At 41.0% G+C, this 23,499-nt stretch overlaps 1 protein-coding gene across 2 annotated transcripts; it reads left to right on the forward strand.

Moving 5' to 3' along the window:
- The first annotated feature begins 16,303 nt into the window (after positions 1–16,303).
- On the forward strand, positions 16,304–17,710 carry LOC148103400 (nuclear factor 7, brain-like). Of its 2 annotated transcripts, XM_087839150.1 has the most exons (3): positions 16,316–16,552; positions 16,739–17,005; positions 17,039–17,710. In XM_087839150.1, exons 1-3 carry the CDS (start codon positions 16,316–16,318, stop codon positions 17,708–17,710), a joined length of 1,176 nt encoding a protein of 391 aa, XP_087695276.1. The 2 variants fall into 2 exon arrangements, with proteins under 2 accessions (XP_087695277.1, XP_087695276.1); XM_087839151.1 differs by having other exon boundaries at positions 16,304–17,710.
- Positions 17,711–23,499: the final 5,789 nt, after the last annotated feature.

Here is a 23,499-nt window from a genome sequence, read left to right on the forward strand (position 1 = left end):
ATCCACATTATTTAGTGTCTTGTGCAAATATGCTTAAAATGGTTTAAGTGATGAAGTGAAAACAATGTCCAGTGTGTGTGTAAGAACTATATGTGTGGGTCAGTACTGTGTGGTGGTGTGATTGAGAGACCGTATCGCCTGCGGGAAGAAGCTCCTCCTCAGTCTCTCTGTGTTGGTCTTCAGGGAGCAGAATCGCTTTCCTGACCTCAACAGAGAGAACAGTCTGTTGTTGGGATGGCTGAGGTCCTTCACCATCTTCCTGGCCTTGGTCCAGCACCGCCTGCTGTAGATTGAGTGCAGGTCAGGGAGCTCTGAGCGGATGGTGCGCTCAGCTGATCGCACAACCCTCTGTAGAGCTCGTCTGTCCTGCATGGTGCTGTTCCCGAACCAGGTTGAGATGTTTCCCGTCAGGATGCTCTCTATGGTGCAGGAGTAAAAGTTCCTGAGCACCTTGGAGGGCAGCTACAGGTTGTTTTACGATCTGTGACAAAATTATAAAAAATTCTATTCAATCTGGGAATTAACAAACTATAACTTAAGTGTGGCCTACAAAATGACTCAGAGCAATAAAATGTGTCCATCCTTCCAACCCGGTCAGGAAGATAAACATCCCAAAACAATGAACAGTCCCGGAGCTGAAGGACAAAAGCAATACACAGAATTATAAATGTGTCAAATGTTAAAAATAGTCACAATTTACATGCTTACTTAAGACCCTTCCTTAATAGAAACCACACCTAAACTAAGGCTACGTCCACACGAGCCCGGAGAGATCTGAAAACAGCGTTTTCGTCTGAAAATGCTCGGCGTCCCCACCATTGAGTTGTGCATCCACATTGAGCACAAGTGTGAAATGCAAGGCCTGCCTCAGCTGGCGGGAAAATGTTGAGGAAAAGCACCGAGTTTTTTAAATGGACTAACAATGAGATGGAGTTGTTGCTGCGAGTAACACAAAAGTACAAAGTGGCAAAAGCGAGTGAGAGTTAGAGAGTTTGAAGAAAAGCTATCTGAAGCATGCACAAACTGATAGGGCTGTCAAAACTGAGAGCAAACAAAACAACTGCTGTACGATGCCCTCTGCTATCTAAGTTTAATAGGTCACATGACTGCATCACATGACTAAAACGTGTCATTGTTATCATTAGTGTAGACGTAGCCTAAGTCCTTGTTCTTATTTCTCTGCCTCACACACCTGATTTCATCTGAGCTCATCCTTTCACAGATCAAACAGGATCAGTTAGAGGTCAGAGGTCAACCACAGCAGGTTTAATGTGGCGTTTTTCTGTCTCTGTAGGGCTCTGAACTGTGAGGAGAGTTCAGCATATCCACAGGATCTTTCTGTTATCTGGATTCACACTAACATCATCAGTCAGGAGAAAAACAATCACACCAACCTGATTAGCAACTCGCTAAGTTAACCCTGGATTTTCCCCGGTGATGGCAACATCTGACCAACCACAGCCGTGGATCAGTGTACAGACAGCAGAGCGGCAGATGTTACAAAGGAAGATAAAATTACAATATCAGAAAAGTATGAAGAGGTTAAACACACAATGAAGACTGAAAGTAAAACCCTGCTGTAGACAGAGCAGCTGTGAGTGCTTTAAATGTTTATGCCAGTAAGATGGGAGAAGAGCTGATATATCAATAAAGTTGAACCTGTTTGAAGCCTGGAATGAAAGCTGTGTAAGTTAACGGGCTCATCAATATCACATCTTAGATCAGATTAGTTGAAACTTTATTAATCCCTCGGGTGGGTTTAGGGGCGATTCTAGGATCAGAGCTTTGGATGGAGAGCTGCCCATCCAGTCAAGGTAAACTTTACTCGTCACGATGAGACGTCTTCCCCGTCTCTGTCAGTCCCTGCATCCTTAAATGTCTCCAGTTGTCCCGAGTTCCCTCTGACTGTCTCCTTGGTGCATTTAAACCCCTGTTCCTCTCTGTCCTCATCGTCTGTTGTCTTCATCTCCGTTATCAGTCATCATAATTTTACCCTCTCTGTGCAAGTCTGCAAATTTCTTTATTAAATCATAAGATTTAATAATGCTTATAATAATGACTTGCAGTAGTCAAAAGTGTTGATATTAAAACCTAAGAATTTCAGGAAGTTTGTTTTACAAATAAAGCTCTGTGGTCTCTGTAGTTCCATCTTCTATAGACAGATGAACATCTATAGTCTCCAACCGTTAACCTCTCTGCTCTGTGTTGTTTTGTCTTTTAGATCAAAAAAACACCACGGAGGACACACAGAGAATGGATCTCTAGTCCTACTTGTTGGTCTGTCAATTTTTGCTGTGCTTCTTGTTACTGATTTTGTTGTTTTTCTGATCTACAGAAAACATAAAAAGAAGCAGAATCAGGATTCATAGCAGCCTGCTGTTGAATTGCAGGCTGTTTGAAATGTCTCAGAGTTTTTCTCCTGCTGCTGTTCAGACTCTCAGTGTTGTCAGTGAACATTCAGGTACAGACAGATGATCTGATCATCCAGCAGACAGACATCAAACACGTCCAGAGTTGGTTTGATGATAAATTTCTCTGATTATCATCAAACCTGTTCAGACTGTGTCAGTGTGTCTCTGTCTGTCAGAGACTCTGTGAACTACAGAGTTTGTTCATCTTCACAGTTTTTATAGGATTTGTTGATGGGAATTTCTTTTGGCTTCCAGCTGCTCATCTTATTGTACTTTTCTGTAGCATAGGTTTTCATATTTATGTCCTGTATTTGGAAATTACAGGATTTGTATTTTCAAACATTTTTTTTTCTGTTGATAGAGATAAAAAAAAAAGTAACTTCAGCCTGTGAACACAAAATATTCCTTTATATAACTCATATTAAAACACATTCAAGTCTCACAGAGATGAAAAAACTTAGAGAAACCTGCTGTATACTGTGGGTGTAGTTCAACACACAGTCAATCATTAGCTGGCTTGACAAACCTACATTAAATCTCCAGCTGCAGATGGTTTCAGAAAGGTTATCGATGTCTGTTCAGCTTTCTGCTCAGACTCCTGTCTGCATTCACATTAAACTTGTTTTGCAAGTCATGTGACCCTTCTTCCACACAATAACAGTTGTTATCTGTCACGGTTCTGGGTCAGGTTGACCCAGTATTTTGAGTTGTTATGTTTTGGTGTGTTTTTGCATTTTGGATTCTTTTCTTATGATGATGATGATGAATCTATGTTTCAGTTATTCTTGTTTAGGGATTAGTTTGTAGATTTTGTGTTCTCATGTTTTTTGCAGGTTTAGTTCAAGTTCCATGTGTCATTTTCTGTCTGTCTCTCAGTGTCGAGTCTGCGTCTTTGTGTGATGGTTTCTTGTTCCTGTTTTATTGTGAAGGTCTGCGTCTCATGTGAGTGTTCAGTTTTACCTCTTGTCTCGTCTCGTTGATTACTCCCAGCTGTGTTCCCCACCTGTGTGTAATCTCCCTGTTTCTCTGTGTGCATTTAAGTCGCGTCTTCTGTCTTGTAGTTGCTGGTCCGTCTGTGTGTCCACTATGTCTCACCTGTGTGTTCTCCCTGCTGGCCGTTGTCCTCATTCAGGTTCGTGCTCTGTAGTTTAGTTGTTTCCAGTCTAGTTTAGTTCATGCTCCATTTGCTGTTTGTCTATATTTATTTTGTATTTAATAAACCACCTTCACACCTTTACAAGTGCCTGCGTTTGGATCCTCCTTTATTATTTCCACACGGCTCACTCTACTCGCCGTGACATTATCAGATGGTGATGAGAAATATTTTAACCACTTAGCACACTCTCGGTGCTGCTGTTTATTTCTAAGGTGACGGCTGCACATTAGAGCTGTGGATCTTTACACTGGACCCCTTTAAACATTAAACTTTATGTCCCACAGCCTGATAACAGAGATGTGTAAATCACTTCAGTTTGTCTCAGGTGAAATTAGTTTTATTGATCGAACAGCTTTACCTGGTGTTTGTTCTGTGTTCTAGTAACTGCAATTTTTGTGTGTATGAGACTTGACAGCAGATTAGAGTCAAGTACAGCAACATTTATACATTCTCCAAATAACATATGCACATGTCCATAACATTAAAACCAGAGATGGGCAGTAACGCGTTACTGTAATCCGATTACTTTTTTCAAGTAACAAGTAAAGGAAGGGATTACTATTGCAAAAACGATAATTAGATTACCGTTACTTTCCCGTAGGAACGCTGCGTTACTGCGTTACTAAAACCGTTTTTTCAAGTAACTTGACCAACACTGATTAAAACCCACAGTTGGAGCTTTGTTTAGTGTTTAGTGTTGTCTAGTGTACGGCTTAACAACTTGCTCGTAGCAGAGAATCTCTGTCATGCTTAAAACCTGCTGCACATCAAAGAATCAGTGACGTAGATGAACTTATGATTGTTGCTCTTTATCTGTACATGTTGGTGGTTGGTTAACTTGGACGTGTGAGTCCAGAACAGTTCTGTTTGGTAACAATAAAGTCCATCGAATAAATAAATGTTCAGATGGTGGTGATTTTTTTTTACATTACTGTTACTGTAATCACATTACTGTTACTGTAATCACATTACTGTCATTTTATTATTGACAAAATATTAAAGAAATGTTGATGACCTGTTTATATCCATGTTAGTCTTTAAAGTCCAACATCTCCCTCTAGTGGCCATAAATAAACCATGTGTGAGGAAATACATTTATCCATTAACCAAACTACAAGATGTTGACACAAGGGGACAATCGATGTCTCCATTAAACAGATGGATAATTGTTGGCATTCCTGGAGTGGCTTCATCTCAGGAGGTAGAGCAGATCATCCACTAATTATAAAGCTTGTGAACTGATCCCTTGATGCTCCAGTCTGCATGCCAAATATCCTTGGACAACATACAAAACCCAAGTTTTTGTCTGATGCATCCATCAGTTTGAATGTTAAACAGAAAGCACTTAAGAGAGTAAAATTGTGGCATATAAGTACATATAAATATTTACCACAAAAACTCAGATTATGTTGAAAAACTGCTCAATGATACATTTTTTTTTTTAGCTTTTCTAGATAAAAGCTTCATGTTTGAATGTTTTTTTTAAAGTTGTCTTTTCACAAAGAGAAAACGTAGCCCTCCACCTCTGTGTTTGAACCAATAGAAAAGCTGGTGCTCAGAGGAAGACGGCTTTACTTGGCACTGGACTGGATGATGCCATCATTCACCTCCTACATCGTTCCCTCTCTCACCTGGAGACCGCTGGGAGCACTGTGAGAATCATGGTCTTTGATTTCTCCAGTGCCTTTAACACCAATCTTCCAACAGTCCTGAAGGACAAGCAGGAGTGGACCATCAACGCACTACATGGATTCTGGACCACCTCACTGACCGACCACAGTATGTGAGAACTTAGGGATGTATGGCGGACAGGGTCGTCTGCAGTACGGGGGCCCCACAGGGAACGGTTCTGGCTCCGTTCCTCTTCACCATCTACACTGCAGACTCAGAACTAAAGATGCTAAAATCAGATACAAAAGATATAAAAATAGGTTAACTAATATACTTAGATTTAGTAAAAAGGAATACTATATGAAGCAATTAGATATAAGTAGAAATAATAATAAAAGATTATGGGAAATCCTGAACAGTGTTATAAAACGTGGGACTGGACAAAATAACTATCCCAAGTATTTCATTTGTAATGACCATGAAGAACACAATATGGATGTTGTGGCAAATAGTCTCAATGAATTCTTTGTAACTGCTGGACCAAATTTAGCAAGAACAATCACTCATCCTGGGAAAGCACAGGAAAAACCGGATACACTGATAGACAGAAATCCATATTTTATGTTTCTCACAGCCGTTGATGAAAGTGAAGTTTTTGAAATTGTCAAAAAATGTAAAAATCAGAAATCTTTGGATTGTAATGATATTGATATGATAGTGGTTAAAAGGGTCATTGAGGCTATTATAAAACCATTTACATACATCTGTAATTTATCATTTCAAACTGGTCGATTTCCAGACAGAATGAAAATAGCAAAAGTTATACCTCTATACAAATCTGGAAACAAACACCATTTCACAAACTACAGACCTGTCTCTTTACTACCTCAATTCTCAAAAGTTCTTGAAAAACTGTTTAAAAACCGACTGGAAAAATTTACAGATAAACATAAACTACTCACTGAGAGTCAGTACGGATTCAGATCAAGCAGATCAACATCATTGGCACTATTAGATTCAATAGAATACATCACAAATTCCATAGACTAAAAGCAATATGTGGCTGGGTTATTCATAGACTTGACAAAGGCATTTGACACTATAGATCAGGATATATTAATAAGAAAACTGGAACGTTATGGTGTCAGAGGGGTAGTTTTAGATTGGGTCCGGAGTTATTTAAGTGACAGGAAGCAGTTTGTGGAAATAAATGGTGGTTGTTCCTTATGTATGGACATTGCTTGTGGTGTACACCAAGGGTCAGTTTTGGGTCCAAAATTCTTCAACTTGTACATTAACGACATCTGTAAAGTGTCCAAAGTATTAAAAATGGTTCTCTTTGCTGACGATACAAACATTTTTTGCTCTGGTGATGATCTGCAGAATTTATTGGAGGATATGACTAATGAAATAAGTAAAGTGAAGTTCTGGCTTGATAAAAACAAATTATCATTAAATTTGAATAAATCTAAACTTATGTTATTTGGAAATAGTAGTTTAAATACAAATGCAAAGATTCAAATAAATGGTGTTGATATTGAAAGAGTCAGTGAAAATAAATTTCTGGGGGTAATAATAGATGAAAAACTTAACTGGAGAGCTCACGTAAGATATATTCATTCCAAAGTATCACGTAAAGAAGGCAAAACAGGTATTCGACAGAACATCACTTCATATTCTATACTGTTCACTGGTTTCACCATACTTAAGCTATTGTGCAGAGGTCTGGGGCAACAACTATTAAACCACATTAAATTCACTTTTTACTCTTCAAAAAAAAGCAATTCGAATCATCCACCATGCAGGTTATAGGGAACACACAAACTCACTATTTTTGCAGTCTGAAATATTGAAAATTGACGATCTAGTGAAATTCCAAACAGCACAAATTCTATTCAAAGCAAAAAATAGAGAACTGCCAGGTAATATTCAGAGTATGTTTTTTGTGAAAGAAGGAAGTTATAATTTAAGGGTTTTTTGTAACTTCAAAACAATGAAGGTACGTACTACAAGAAAAGGCTTTTGTGTTTCTGTTCATGGAGTGAAACTATGGAACAGTCTGAATATGGAATTAAAGCGACGTCCAAACATAAAACTGTTCAAAAAGAGTTATAAAAATATGATCTTCTCGAACTATAAAGAAAAGGAAAATATTGAAATTAAATGAATGTCTCTATTAAAAAAAACAAACAAAAACAAACAAAACAACTCATGATGTGATATTATAGTATATAGTATATCAGAAATCTGTTCACTGTTTTTATTACAAATTATATCAGTAAGGAAGCTGACTAAATATTAACTGATAATTTATGGCAAAGGGGTGGGATTAAATAAGTAATTACTTCTTCCCTTTCAACATGTAAATTAATAATTTTTTTTGTATGTAATTTGTACAGTATTTTTTTTCTTTCTTATTTTCTTTTCTAAATGTACTTGTATATTGTTCACATGTTGAAATAAATTACTAATTAAATTAATTAATTAATTAATTAATTACACTGCAGACTTCTCCTACAACTCCACCCAGTGCTTCCTGCAGTAGTCCTCTGATGACTCTGCAATAGTCGGCCTCGTCACTGATGGGGACGACAAGGAGTACAGAGACTTTGTGGACTGATGCCAGCGGAACTACCTCCAGATCAACACTAATAAAACCAAGAAGCTGGTGGTAGACTTCCAGTGTGGTGAGTGACGGAGAATGGTGGCTTAGCTGTCATCCTTGAGCAGCTCCTTTAGTGGCTGCAGCACCCTACTGGTGTTGGACAGAGGGGCAGGACATTTATTCATTAACCAAACTACAAGATGTTGACACAAGGGGACAATTGATCATCCTCCAGCTTCACTGTGCTAATGCTATGCTAACATAGCTGTGTCGCTAGCAATCACGTAGCACAACATTATATACCAGGTAGTCCAACTTCAGTAACCCTGCAAACGCCACTGCTGTTTAGTTTTCTGTCTTTATGTTGGAAGTGGTAGCAGAGCTGTACAATTGAATTAGTTTCAAAAATCTCTCAGTCAGAACATGGTGTTACCGCGCCAGATCCGCGGTCCTGAACCGTAGTAAAGAAACTCTGGCAGTTACTTGAAAGTTCCGTAACTGGCTCGTAGCCGGCAACAGCTTACTATACAGGTCAACTCCGCTAGCAAAAAGATCGAAGGAGGCGTAGGAAACTGCTTCACCTAACTTTATTTCTTCTCCAAGGCACGAACACCGCGTACAGTGGGCTGAAACAGTCTACTCACAGCGAGCACCGCCGACACAACTCTGGCTGTCGAGGGAGTTATTATATTCCTTTTATTTATTTTCTTTCCGTCTCTTCTGTAGCTAACCGTTACTTTTTTTCTTCTCCGCTCTCTCTCCACACACCCACACCAGCAGTCCCGCTACACACATCCCAAAATACATTTCCCATCAGGCTTCACCCTTAAAGGGCCATGCCAGTAACAATGGTATGAAATGTTTAGGTGGAAACTAGCGAGCTAACTTCCTGTTAACTTCTAACTCCGATAAATTTAATAACTTCTGTTTTCATGGGTGCCTGGATGTTAAACTTTGTTTACACCTGGTAAAGCAGCAACGCTGATGATTTTATTAAAGATGAAAGAATTTACACCGTTTTTTAAAAAAAATTTAAATAATCGTTTTCTTATTTTCAAGTGTGTGTGAAGCTGACACCCTCATGTCATCTTTGGCTCCTCCAGCTGAGACACACCTTCACAGACACACAGCCCCTCCCCTCACTAACAGCTGGATCACTGTCACAGGTGACACACTCACCTGTCTGTGTTTCTGCATGTTTCAACATTCACAATGTGACGACAACTTAATGACTGTGTTCAGTGGCGGTCCTAGCCTGTTTGGCAGGCAAAACATATTAAGGATTGTACATTAACATAAAGCTGTTGTACATGTAGCCGGTCTGGCCTTAAACTCTGATTGCCGTTAATTCTCTGCGTTGTGTTGTGCGAATGACCAGAGGAGTCAGCTCTCACTTTGCCAGCTGGATGGATTTATTCTCCCAGAACTGTTTAAAATAGAAACAAAACAGTACAGCGATTTCACTTCACTACTGGACTTCTGCATGAACACCTCTCCTCAGCGGGGCCTCTACGCGACTGAGGAAAATAGCGCGCAGCTACAGGAAGTGACTTCGCGGGAAGTCAAAGGTCACACAAACAAAATAAAAGCTCCCAAAATATAAATACAGAAAATAAACATATATAAATAAACACATATACATAACCAATACTGACAAAGCAAGATAACACTGCAGGATGGATCTTTGGTGAAATATAAATTATTTTCTAATACACCCGTTACATACACACACACATATGAAGAGAGAGAGTATGCATAGTATGCAAACGGCTACTAAACAGCCATCATAATAGGTCATACAATGAGAACAGGACAAATAAACAACTGACAATGACTAATTAATATTAAAATCTGTAACATAATGTTTGGAGTTTAGTCTGTTACTGTTGCTATTTTTACCATTTCTTCTTGGAGCAGCTGTAACCCACATAATTTCCTTAGGGATTAATAAAGTATTCTGATTCTGATTGTTTCAGGATGACCTGCCATTATCCAATCACACATCTGCTTACCTGCATCTTTTGCTCGTCTCTCTTCCTCTTCTTTTCTCTTTTTTCTAAACTGAGGACCTGATGGCTTTGAACTTTTCTTGTCCATCTCGGTTTTAATTTTGCACTCCAGTATGAACACAAATCCCCCAACCCCAGGATCACCTGAACACAACCTAACACACCTACACCTTAGTTCACAGATTCACTTTGTCTAAGGTGTATTTCTGAGATTTCACACAACCCAGGATTCAGATCATGAATCCATAATGGGCTTGGATTTACATCATTATGAATGAAATGTGCTCTATTTGGAAGCAGCCGGCCCCCCTCCCCTTTTGACGGGTTGTGTGAGACTTTAAATCATCAAACTGTAAATTTTAAATTGTTATTGATCCCTTTACCCCGAGTCCTAAAGTGTATATTTATTGTCTTACTCTTCTTATATTTATTGTTTGTTTACTTGCACTGCTGTAACTGGAGCCTCGTCGTCTCGTCTCTCTATATACTGGACTGTATGTAGCGGAGATGAAAATAAAGTTTACTTTGACTTCAACAGCGAGCAGGCGCACCGAGGGCTCTCGCTCACTTTTCACGTATAGAATTTTGAAAAAACATCGGTGCAAATTATATGTCTGTATCATGATGTCTGCTGTTTTCGTGTTTGTTGGTTTGTTTTTATTTTCTTTTATTTTGAGACTTGGTTATTAGATGCTGCTCCAGCCAGCCAGTGAATCCCCCGCCGCCCCGCCCTCTCCTCCCTGTGCCGCAAGCAGCAGGCGCACCTCGCAAACGGAGGGCGCTCTTACTCCCAGCAAATGTACGATAGAAAACCGATCGGTGCCTGTACCATTCCCAATAATTGCTGGCTGACGTCGGGGCAGCATGTGTACGAGCATTTTTTTTTTTTGCCGATGCCCGTGATGCCGCCCCCCACCACGATGCCGCCCCGGGCAACCGCCCTTGTCGCCCGTATCTAAAACCGCTACTGGCTGTGTTTGCTTTATTTTAGACAAAAACACCTCCTCCTGATTCTACCTCCATCACTCTTCCTCCATCACTCTCTCCTCCTCTTCTCTCTGTGCTGTTGCCTGTTGGATCAGTCTATGTTGTGGTTCTACTGGTGTTACTGGTTCTGCTGGTGAGACGATGTGTTCACAGGAAACTTGAAGGTTTGTACATATTCATTCTTATTCATCGTGGTATTTTGTTTCCATTCTGTCATGATAATTTGGTCCATTTAGATTCTTAAATCATAAAAGTGTTTACTTTAACTCATTTCAGCAGATGGAGAAGATGACATCACCAGTGACATCACATACAGTGTTGTGAAAGCATCAAATCATCAACAACCTCCAGTCAAAGAAACCAGAGATGGAGGTTTGTGTGTTCACCCAGGTGTCATCCACATACCTGAACCAATGACTTGGTGGTGTTTCAGGGTAGGATAGCAAAGCCCTCTTTTCCACGTCTTCCATATACAAGTTACCCACAATGGGTGAAACTGGGGAGCACTTTGATGGCCTATAAGTGAAAGTGAAGACGTGATAAACAAATAATATAATTAATAATTAATAAATAATTATATTTTTTTTGATAAGTGAAGTTCTCTGAACTGAAAGGAAAATTTGGTTTGATGATGGTTGACATGTTTTCCAAATGGAAGTTTTTCCTCTAGTAAGGAGATACAGGTGCAGCAGAGCATTGCTGGAAGAAATGATCCCAAGAGTGGAATCTCCTGAGAAATCTTCAGAGACCCAGCGAGAAGTAGGGACCATAGCTGAAAGCCCAGGCAGGGGTTGAGGTCAAAGGTCATGCTGTTTGGGGACCTAAACAGAGAAGAGGTCATCATGAGAAGATTCTGGAACCACAGCAATGACCATAAAGCTGCATTGGAAGGAGAGCTGTGCCACAGGGCTTTCCAGAGGTAATCACGAGGAGATTGTGGACAACAGATGGAGATTCAATTCAATTCAATTTTATTTATATAGCGCCAAATCACAACAAATGTCGCCTCAAGGCGCTTCATAGATACAGAGAAAAGCCCAACAATCATATGACCCCCTATGAGCAAGCACTTTGGCGACAGTGGGAAGGAAAAACTCCCTTTTAACAGGACGAAACCTCCGGCAGAACCAGGCTCAGGGAGGGGCGGCCATCTGCTGCGACCGGTTGGGGTGAGAGAAGGAAGACAGGATAAAGACATGCTGTGGAAGAGAGACAGAGATTAATAACAGATACGATTCAATACAGAGAGGTCTGTTAATACATAGTGAGTGAGAAAGGTGACTGGAAAGGAAAAACTCAATGCATCATGGGAATCCCCCGGCAGCCTACATCTATTGCAGCATAACTAAGGGAGGATTCAGGGTCACCTGGTCCAGCCCTAACTATATGCTTTAGCAAAAAGGAAAGTTTGAAGCCTAATCTTAAAAGTAGAGATAGTGTCTGTCTCCCGAATCCAAACTGGAAGCTGGTTCCACAGAAGAGGGGCCTGAAAACTGAAGGCTCTCCCTCCCATTCTACTTTTAAATACTCTAGGAACAACAAGTAGGCCTGCAGAGCGGGAGCGAAGTGCTCTAATAGGGTGATATGGTACTACAAGGTCATTAAGATAAGATGGGGCCTGATTATTTAAGACCTTGTATGTGAAGAGCAGGATTTTGAATTCAATTCTGGATTTAACAGGAAGCCAATGAAGGGAAGCCAAAACAGGAGAAATATGCTCTCTCTTTCTAGTCCCTGTCAGTACTCTTGCTGCAGCATTTTGGATTAACTGAAGGCTTTTCAGTGAGTTTTTTGGACATCCTGATAATAATGAATTGCAGTAGTCCAGCCTGGAAGTAATAAATGCATGAACTAGTTTTTCAGCGTCACTCTGAGACAGGATATTTCTAATTTTAGAGATGTTGCGCAAATGGAAGAACGCAGTCTTACATATTTGTTTAATATGTGCGTTGAAGGACATATCCTGGTCAAAAATGACTCCAAGGTTCCTCACAGTGTTACTGGAGGCCAAGGTAATGCCATCCAGAGTAAGAATCTGGTTAGATACCATATTTCTAAGCTTTTCAGCACCGAGTACAATGACCTCAGTTTTATCTGAGTTGAGAAGCAGAAAGTTAGTGGCCATCCAAGTCTTTATGTCTTTAAGACATTCCTGCAGTTTAACTAATTGGTGTGTGTTATCTGGCTTCATGGACAGATAGAGCTGGGTGTCATCTGCATAGCAGTGAAAATGTATGCTATGTCTTCTAATGATGCTGCCTAGGGGAAGCATGTATAATGTAAACAGAATTGGTCCTAGCACTGAACCCTGTGGAACTCCATAATTAACCTCAGTGTGTGAAGAGGACTCTCCATTTACATGCACAAATTGGAGTCTATTAGATAGATATGATACAAACCACTGCAGTGCAATACCTGTAATACCTACAGCATGTTCTAATCGCTCTAATGGACTATTATTGTCAACAGTATCGAATGCTGCACTAAGGTCAAGAAGGACAAGCACAGAGATGAGTCCACTGTCAGAGGCCATAAGAAGATCATTTGTAACCTTCACTAAAGCTGTTTCTGTGCTGTGATGAGCTCTGAAACCTGACTGAAACTCTTCAAATAAGCCATTCCTCTGCAGATGATCTGTTAGCTGTTTGACAACTACTCTTTCAAGGATTTTTGATATGAAAGGAAGGTTGGAGATTGGCCTATAATTAGCTAAGACTGCTGGGTCTAGAGATGGCTTTTTGAGTAAAGGTTTGACTACAGACACCTTGAAGGCCTGTGGTACATAGCCGATTATTAGAGATAGGTTGATCATATATAAGATCGAAGAATTAATCAATGGCAGAACTTCTTTGAGCAGTTTTGTAGGAATGGGGTCTAAAAGACACGTTAATGGTTTGGAGGAAGTAATTATTGAAGTTAACTCAGAAAAATCGATTGGAGAAAAAGAGTCTAACTTAACATCAATGGTACTAAGAGTAGCTGTAGATAATATTACATCTGTGGGATGATTATTGGTAATTTTTTCTCTAATGATAAAAATTTTATTTGTGAAGAAGTTCATGAAGTCATCACTAGTTAACGTTAAAGGGATGGTTGGCTCAAAAGAGCTCTGACTTTTTGTCAGCCTGGCTACAGTGCTGAAGAGAAACCTGGGGTTGTTCTTATTTTCTTCAATCAGTGATGAGTAGTAAGGTGTTCTGTTCTGCACGGGGTCATGTACTTCTGATTAGAGACCTTAGTTTTCACTGGAGCTACAGTATCCAGAGTCGTACGTAGTGAGGAGGTGAAATTATTAACAAGATAATCGACCTCTGTTGGGGTAGCGTTCAGATAGCTGCTCTGCTCTGTGTTGGTACAGGGCATTGACGATAATAACAGTGGCTGGATTTTAATCTTAAACTTAGTTACAGCGCTTTCAGAAAGACATCTACTTTGATAAAGTCCACTCTCCACTGCTGCATAATCAATTATTGTAAATGTAAATGTTATCAAGAAATGATCAGACAGGAGAGGGTTTTCAGGAAACACTGTTAAATGTTCAGTTTCTATGCCATATGTTAAAACAAGATCTAGAGTGTGATTAAAGTGGTGGGTGGGTTCTTTTACATTTTGAGAGAAACCAATTGAGTCTAACAACAGATTAAATGCCATGTTGAGGCATTTAATCTGGGAATCAGGGATCTGAAGTATGAGGGGAGCGTTCCAAGCTCCAATCGACCGTGCAGAGAGGAAGTTCAAGGATGGCATCATTATTCTGTGAACAGAAACCAGAAGCTATGGTGGTGACGGGGAATGACTGACAGCAATTTCCTATGAACATCACCTAATGCTGTGTCACTGTGCTATGCATACTTTGACACTCTGAAGAGGGTCTTCCTTTGTGTGATTGTTGTTGTCATTTGCATCATGAACAAGACTGCTGAAGTGACTCAACAGGTGGGGTTATAACAGCAGTAAAATACTTGAATCCAATACCCTTTCCAAAAAAGTTTTTCTGCAGAGACGAAAGGACAATAGAGGAGTCATAAGTACCCCCCCACAGGAAGAATGCATGAAATGAGGTGATGAGGGTTGATAGAGGCCATAAAACAGGAGTGCTGACAAAGGCCTGCAGCCTTGAAGATAACTGAAAGCCACATTGACGAACAGCAAAACTAACTGGTATGTTTGTTATACCCATGTCTGCATACATTTGGACTCTGGTCATATGGACAGTGATAGAAACAACTGGAAGAGACATTTATGAAGCTCCGAGGAACTCAAACCACTCTGCATGTGTGATTTACACACATGGAGGAGATGCACCACAAAGCTGGAATGATTTTGCAAATGTTAATTTCTATGTTTGACTATTAACATTCATTTGCTTACTTGGAGGGAACGATGCTCGTCACAGTTCTCTCTCTCATGCACGAGCAACACAAAGAGCTCTGGTGACTTGCGTCTTGTTTTTGCCATTGTAGTAGAATTGTCTTGGCGTTCCAGCAATAGGTCTGTGCTAGATGAACGTATCAGCAACCTTCAAACACGTGTGGAGAATTCATTATTTCTTTGAAAGATTTTTGACTAAATAACAGAAAAAAGAAAGTAAGAGAAAGAGATGTCAGAGATGAGTGTCAGTAACACAAAAGTAACACTCAGTGTCATGCAGTGACTTTTACACAACCAGATCACATGAACCAACTCACACCAAAACATGCATTTTGCTGCACTCTTTACACTTATTTCTTTTCTTTCTGCTCTTTTATATATTTTGTAAAACCACAAAAAATATTTGATATCAGCAGCAATTTCTCTCAAACTGCTGCATCACAGCTTTCATGCTCTGACCTGCATGTGAAATGAGATAAAAGCTCTTTATCAGTAACTTTTACAACTTCTGGCAGGTTAATGTCTGAACTTTGGAGTCAAACACACCCTTAGTTACAGGAAATAACACCACAGTCTGTAACTAAGTGAATCCACCTTAACACCACCTGTGTGTGTGTGTGACTGCATTACACTCCCACTGCTGGGAACCTGAACAAGAACCAGAACAAAGTCTGAAATAGAAGCTGACAAACAGCTGCACCACCGAGTGACACTTTATTTTATAAACTTCACAACAGGTTTCATGTTGTGACCTGTGGAGGTGAAAAGTCACAAAACCTGTTTTACAGCTTTTGAGCTGCAGGCAGGATTGAAACACACCTTAGTTAAAAGTCAAACAGCAACATTTGTCTCCTCCCCTCACGTCACTCAAATGTGACAAACCAGGAAACAGGAAGTTCTTCGTCCTCAGTAAAGAGAGACGCACAGACGATCAGACTGAGCTCAGACCAAACTAGCAGCTTCCTCTGAGTGAGTCCAGCTACAGGAGAGAAAAGTGGAAAACTCCAACACTGCTGCTTCAAGCTGCTGACGCTCCACACACTGAAGGTGAGTTTGAGCAAAAACACGACTCAAAGGAAGTTTCAGTGAAGGTGGTAGAGGAGGGAGGGGAGCCAGGACTGACTGTACTTCCTGTCTGCTGTTTTCAGCTTCACTCACAGACTCAATGGCTTCCAGATCAGAGGAGGATCTCTGCTGTCCGGTCTGTCAGGAGGTCTTCAGAGATCCTGTTCTTCTGTCATGTAGCCACAGCTTCTGTAAAGACTGTCTGAAGAGATGGTGGAGAGAGAGACCAACACACGAGTGTCCAGTTTGTAAGAGAAGATCTTCAAAGGAAGAACCACCTTTAAATCGAGCTTTAAGGAACCTGTGTGAGTCGTTCTTACAGGAGAGAGATCAGAGAGCTTCAGAGGCTCTCTGCAGTCTGCACTCTGAGAAACTCAAACTCTTCTGTCTGGACCATCAGCAGCCAGTGTGTCACATCTGCTGTGCCTCAGAAAAACACACCAATCACAGATTCAGACCCATCGATGAAGCTGCACAACAACACAAGAAGGAACTTCAGGAAACTCTGGAGCCCTTAAAGAAGAAGTTAAAGGTTTGTGAAGAAGTTCAAGTGAAGTTTGATCAAACAGCAGAACACATTAAGGTCCAGGCCCGACACACAGAGAGGCAGATTAAGGAGCAGTTTAAGAAGCTTCACCAGTTTCTAGCAGAGGAAGAGGAGGCCAGGCTGGCTGCACTGAGGGAGGAAGAGGAGCAGAAGAGTGGGATGATGAAGGAGAAGATGGAGGCTCTGAGCAGAGAGATAGCAGCTCTTTCAGACACAGTCAGAGCCACAGAGGAGGAGCTGAGAGCTGAAGACGTCTCATTCCTGCACAACTACAAGGCTGCAGTGGAAAGAGTCCAGCGCTGCCCCCTGCTGGATGATCCACAGCTGCCCTCAGGAGCTCTGATAGACCAGGCCAAACACCTGGGCAACCTGACCTTCAACATCTGGAACAACATGAAGGACATGGTCTCCTACACTCCTCTCATTCTGGACCCAAACACTGCTCATCCAGAACTCATCCTGTCTGAAGATCTGACCAGTGTGAGATATGGAGGAGGAGAGAGGCAGCAGCTTCCTGATAATCCAGAGAGGTTTGATCGTTCCTACTCTGTCCTGGGCTCTGAGGGCTTTAACTCAGGGACTCACAGCTGGGATGTTGATGTTGGAGACAGTACACTGTGGGAACTGGGTGTGTTAGCAGAGTCTGTGCAGAGGAAAGGAGACATAGACTCTGCACTATGGACAATATGGTTCTATGAAGGTGAATACTACACATCTTCACCATCAGCTGGTGTCACTGATCTCTCAGTCCAGAAGAAGCTCCAGAGGATCAGAGTGAATCTGGACTGGAACAGAGGAAAGCTGTCGTTCTCTGATCCTGATACTAACACACACATACACACCTTCACACACACTTTCACTCACAGGATGTTTCCATACATTCAAACTGTTGATAAACTGAAGGTGTGTCCGTTGAAGGTGTCAGTGTCAGTGCAGCAGATGAGTTGAGGATGATGATATTTCTAATGTTGTTTCCTGTCAGTGAATTGAAGCTGTTAAACTGCAGCTGTCCTCCTGCTGCCTCGTTGTTCCAAAGCTCTTTGTTTCTCTTTTAGTTCTCACTGTTTCTTTCTGTTTCTGCTGTCCACCTTTTCACATGGAAAATCATTTCACTGTTTCTCACTGAATGACTCCCCAAACTAGATTTGAAATTCTATCAAGTTTCTAATCATTACAAGTGATTCATGTTTCTACTTGATGTGTAAATGGAGATAATTTCGTTTGCTGGGATATGGACTGACATGTGTTGAATGGGAGGAGCAGTTTGTTGTTGTCTTCTTGTCTGTTTATGACAACAATAAATCTATTGTTGAAACAATGATTCATGTTTAACTCCATATATGAAATGTTTCTGATCTTTGAATTCTGTTTGATTAAAGACTTTCTTCATGACACAAATGAGATTTCAGTGTATTAATAGAACTAAATAAGCTCAGAGTTGAAAGGCTGGAGTATTATGTACGTGCTTCACTGTCAGGATCTTCAGGGGGATTCAAAGGGAAACATCAAACATCAAAGATTTAAAAAATAATAAAGATAATAAACACACAGGTCAAAGGTCAGAGTCACAGGAATTAGGAAACAGTTCAGTTTCTTCCTTTTGAAATGTTTCAGTTTCTTTGCTTGATCAGTTCACACTTCTCTCTGTGAACGACTTCAGTGCTTCGTCCATGACTCCTGAAGGTAAAGGGCCCAAAGAGCCAATCAGCAGCTCTGAAACAGGAAATATGACTCATGGAGAAGTTCACAACAGTTTCAGCTGCCAATTGTACTCATCACCATGGAGACTGATGCATCAAATCTAAATAAAGGCTGGATGGAGGCAGAGTGAGTGTTGTAGATGCTGCATTTTGAAGCCTCAGTGTTTAAATTGTGTCCACAGCCACGTAGACAGAGTGGGTGGATTTGCTTCTAGAAGGACTTTGTTGCAGCTCTACAGCAGGTATTTGTTGTTGGATGACATCACATTCAGCAGTGCTGTGACTGAGCCATAAATGTCTGGGCTCAGACGAGGCCCACACATGCGTGTTTGTCGGTACACACAGTTAAGATATGGAACATGTGAACATGAGACATATGAAGAGACTGAACAGATAAAACGTCCTTTATATCCATCAGTGACTTGATGGAGCTTCTTGCTGCAGTGTGTTTGGGTTTGGCTGATAACACTGGTCCTGCATGTTTCCTTCATGCTCTGTGGTAAAAGTGCATCAGTCTGCAGCTCTGTGGTCGTCCTTCTTCTTTTTCTCAGAAACTTCCTGATTTCTTTGTTCTCACTGTTTTGCAGAGGTGTTAAGATTAAAAATAAAAACTGTGAAAAGTTGCTGCTATTTATAAATTTATAAAAAGACACCATTTAATGCTTTTAATAAGCTTAAAAGAACAGAATGAAATGTCTCCATCGCTGTAGTGTAATAATATCACAGCACTGTTGCAGTAATTTTAATGTGTTTATTGTACAGAGACTGATTCAGCTGTGGTCTACTCAGCAGTGAGAACTGAAGACGTCCGTTATGGACAAACAACCATCAGAACAAGGAGGCCCAGGTACAGCTGCTCTTTATCTTTGACTGTGGACACAGACAAGCTAGCTGCTCCCCCTGTTTACAGCCATCATGCTAAGCTAAGCTAACCAAACCACATTGTGACTCAAGCCCAGAGCTCAGACTTCAAAGACATCAAACGTCTCATCTTTCTGTCAAAACACAAAACAAAAAGATTCCTTGTAAAGTTGACCTTTTCCTTAAACTGTCCATTATAGCGTGGTCTTCCTACTTATCTTGACACAATACTCAGTCACGTTGCCTGCTGCAAACTTAAAAGAAGTCTGACGAATGAAGTGAAATTGTGCTCTAAGCAGAAGTGATTGTGAGTGTGTCTGAGGTCACGGTGTGTGTGAAAAGGTATCCAGCTGGGGGAGACATGATTCTGCAGGTCACCTGCCCAGTGGACAAAAAGAAATAAAATAGTTGTGTGGATGACATATGAATGATAATACGAAGAGTGTTTGGTGTTTCTCAGCCTGAAACAGCTGTAATGCTACTTTCTGTTTTGGAGAAAGGACAGTTAAAAAAAACAGAGAGAGAGATGTGTGTTGTTTTAAGCAGTGATGAGAATAATGAAAATGTGATGAGAGAGCAACACAAAAGTATAAGTACAGGGATGAAGCTCTTTACAGGAAGGGTCAGAGCAGACTCTACCTGCTGAGGCGGCTGAGGTCATTTGGAGTCCAGGGAGCGCTTTTAAAGACCTTCTATGACTCTGTGGTGGCATCTGTCATTTTTACAGTGTTGTATGTTGGAACAGCAGTTTATCAGCAGCTGAGAGGAAGAGGTTGGATAAACTCATCAGGAAGGCCAGCTCTGTTCTGGGATGCACCCTGGACCCAGTGCAGGTGGTGGGAGACAAAAGGACTCTGGCCAAAATAACATCTCTGATGGACAGAGTCTCCCACCCCATGCATGTAGATGTTGCTGAACTGCAGAGCTCCTTCAGTGACAGACTGCTGCATCCCCGATGCATGAAGGAGCGTTTCTGCAGCTCCTTCCTCCCTGCAGCTGTCAGACTGTACAATCAGAACTGCTCCCAACAAACACAGATGTTTACATCAGCGCTGTTTCTTGCTCTATTTTATCAACCGATTCACACTATAACCAGGGTTTGCCTCTTATCTGTATTTAATATAATTTAATTTAACAACAGTATGGTACTCAGTTTTTGGTAACCATTGTCCTTCATGTAAATATGTAAGAATTGTGTATGTTTCTGTTCTGTGTCTTGTGTACTGTTTGTTTGCATATGTGTTTTCTTGCTGCTGTTACACCCAAACTTCCCCTTGTGGGACAATTAAAGGATTATTCTATCCTTGTGATATTTAATCCATCATCTCCCTGTCAAACAAAATAGATTTTGAATTGTGTTTCTGTCAGGAAGCCCCACTTCAACTCTTGGAAATCGTCTCTTCTAAATCAGACCATCCAAAGTGGACTATATAGATAATAGAGTCATCCCTCCAAATTGATATAACAACACTCGTGGTAAAGTAGTGGACTGGAAGAATACCTGACCAAGATTATCTTGCAATGTTTTGCAGCCGCCAGTCAAGCCGGTAGATAAATTTGGTCTGTGATTGTCACAGTTGGCTGTGTGGCTGGCAGGAGGACGGACCCAAATGCAGGATTCTCATATGGGAATTTAACTGAAAAGGCAGCTTTATTGTAGGACCACAACGGGAGAAGGGAGACTCTCTCTTCAAACGCTAGCTCCACAGCTGCCATCTAGCAAAGAAACCGGTCTGGCACAACTTCCTCCCACATTTACGGTTCACGCGCGTCAAAATATGCAATTTTGAGACGTGATGGATTTTTCTTGGACACGCGTTGAGGTGCGAATGTGCACGCGTCAAATTAGGGGCGTTTGGGGCGTTTTTGTTCAGGTCTATCGCGTTCTGTGTGAACACACCGTAAGAAGCACTAAGAGCATGGGTCTCCAACTGCAGTCCTCAAGGGCCGGTGTCCTGAAACTTTTGAATGCGTCCCTGCTGCAGCACACCTGAGTAAAATGATTAGGTCATTAGCAAAACTCTATAGAACGTGACTGCATGCTGAGGTGTCAAATCACCCTTTTGATTCATGTTACAGCAGCTCATGAGTGAATGAACTAAATAAAAGTATTTTTAGAATGTATCCGGGGTAGTGGGTGTCAGTCTGGAACCATTTTCTGGTTCAATAGACTATAGTCTATGCAAAGGAGTGAACCGTCTTTCTTTCACATGCACTTGATGGGAGCAGCATAAGAGGACTTGGATCTTACTATCAGAGCGAACTTTCTCTGTGAAACTCTGTGAAAGTTTGTATCCTCTGCTGCTTCTCTCCAATGTGGGGTCCCACAGGGTTCAGTTTTAGGCCTGCTTCTTTTCTTCCTATATCTCCTACCCCTTGGGTCTATTTTCAGGGATCATGGGATTTCTTTCCACTGTTATGCTGATGACTCCCAGATTTATTTCCCACTTAAAAAGATAAATGGCTTCTCAGTAGACCCTCTGCTCAGATGCCTTGATGAAAGAAGGGCCTGGATGGCTTTGAACTTTTTACATTTTAATACGCAGAAAACACAAGTGATGGTTTTTGGTGGCGATTCTGAGGCCACTACTTATTTGTTTTAAAGAGATTTAAAAACAAATAAGAGACCTCTCGGAGCTACTAACACCATATACACCTGCCCGTTCCTTTAGGTCCGCCAATCAGCAGCTTCTTAAGGTACCGAAAACTAAGTGTAAATTTAAAGGTGATCATGCTTTTGCTGTAGCTGCTCCAAAGTTGTGGAATGATCTGCCCTTGCACATTAGACAGGTCTTTTCTCTTTCTGAGTTTAAAAGTCTTCTTAAAACATATTTATTTGCTGAAGCCTTTGGCACTGATTAAAGGGCTTGACTCAATTTGTTTTAAAATGTTTTCATTTATTTTAGTTATTTATTTTATTTTATCTTATTTTTAATTTAATTTACTTTACTTGTGCTATTTGCATGTACAACACTTTGTAAACTCTGGTTTTATGTTAAAGTGCTTTATAAATAAAGGTGGTATGGTATGGTATGGTATTCATCCCTTCATCAGGAGGTCTTGCACGTACTCTTTAACCTCACATAGCAGCAGCTTAGGTATGGAAGTATATGCTCTCTGCACTGATATGTCATCCTTTAGGTTTATCACCATTTTCAGATCAGGATTACAACCAATACCGTTCCCATCCCACGCAAAGACCCTGTACTCATCAAACAACATTCTCTGGACAATCTCTTTTTGTTCCTCCTCCAAATGATCATGATTCACTGGTGGATACCACGACATTGGGAGAGGTCCAGCTGACTCCACCGTTATCTCGCGAACTGTTATTGCAGGTGGGCACTCGTTTGAGGCCTTGACCTCCACAATATGTTCAACCGGCTGTAAGGTGCCCAGGGACGTCTTCCTTGTCAAGGTGATATCATGTTCGGTGTCATTACTCAGAGCAATGGTGATGTACAGCTTAGGATTCTGTATTTCAACTAACCCCGTCAAGACATCGAACTGCTCTAGGGCCTGGTTACCCTCATCAGCCTCAAACAGCACTAAACAATCAAGCGGATTCATGGTTGATGAAACCCGGCACTTTAACCAGGTGACCTGTTCAGCAGGGATAATCACATCCCTTTCTACTGTCCTCAAGCACCCTTGTGTAATGTTTGGCTATACTGTCTGGATTAAGCTTACGACCACCTCATCAAGACAGATGGCATTACACAGCAAGGTAACAAGAGTAGGTATCACCTGCTCTTGTTGCCCCTCAATGATCTGTTCCAAGACATTGAAACTGATCAATGGTTTGTCCATAGGCAAGGTACTGACGAGGACTGGAGTACTAATGGAGAGGGTGTGGTCTTCACCCCCCGGTAAGTTGATCATGATGGGTACCCAGCCATCAAATGATGTGGTTTCCCCATTGACTGCGCAAACTTTCAACTCATCAATTTCCTCGATGATTTCAGACAGAGGTCGCATGAATAAGTAAGGAAAGTATCAGTCTTTCAAATGTTTACTTATGATGCAAACTTGAGCACATGTGTCAAGTAGTGCTTTCACTGCTAAGCCATTCAAATTGCAATGTATGAGAGCTTTCTTACCGATTAGCTTAGCAACTGCCCCACGTTTAGTGTGGGGTGCCATAACACCAGACGTAGCAAGTGCCTCACCCTGCTG

This window comes from Neolamprologus brichardi, chromosome 3, assembly GCF_056152115.1.
Source record: "Neolamprologus brichardi isolate AB-2024 chromosome 3, ASM5615211v1, whole genome shotgun sequence".
NCBI lineage: Eukaryota > Metazoa > Chordata > Actinopteri > Cichliformes > Cichlidae > Neolamprologus > Neolamprologus brichardi.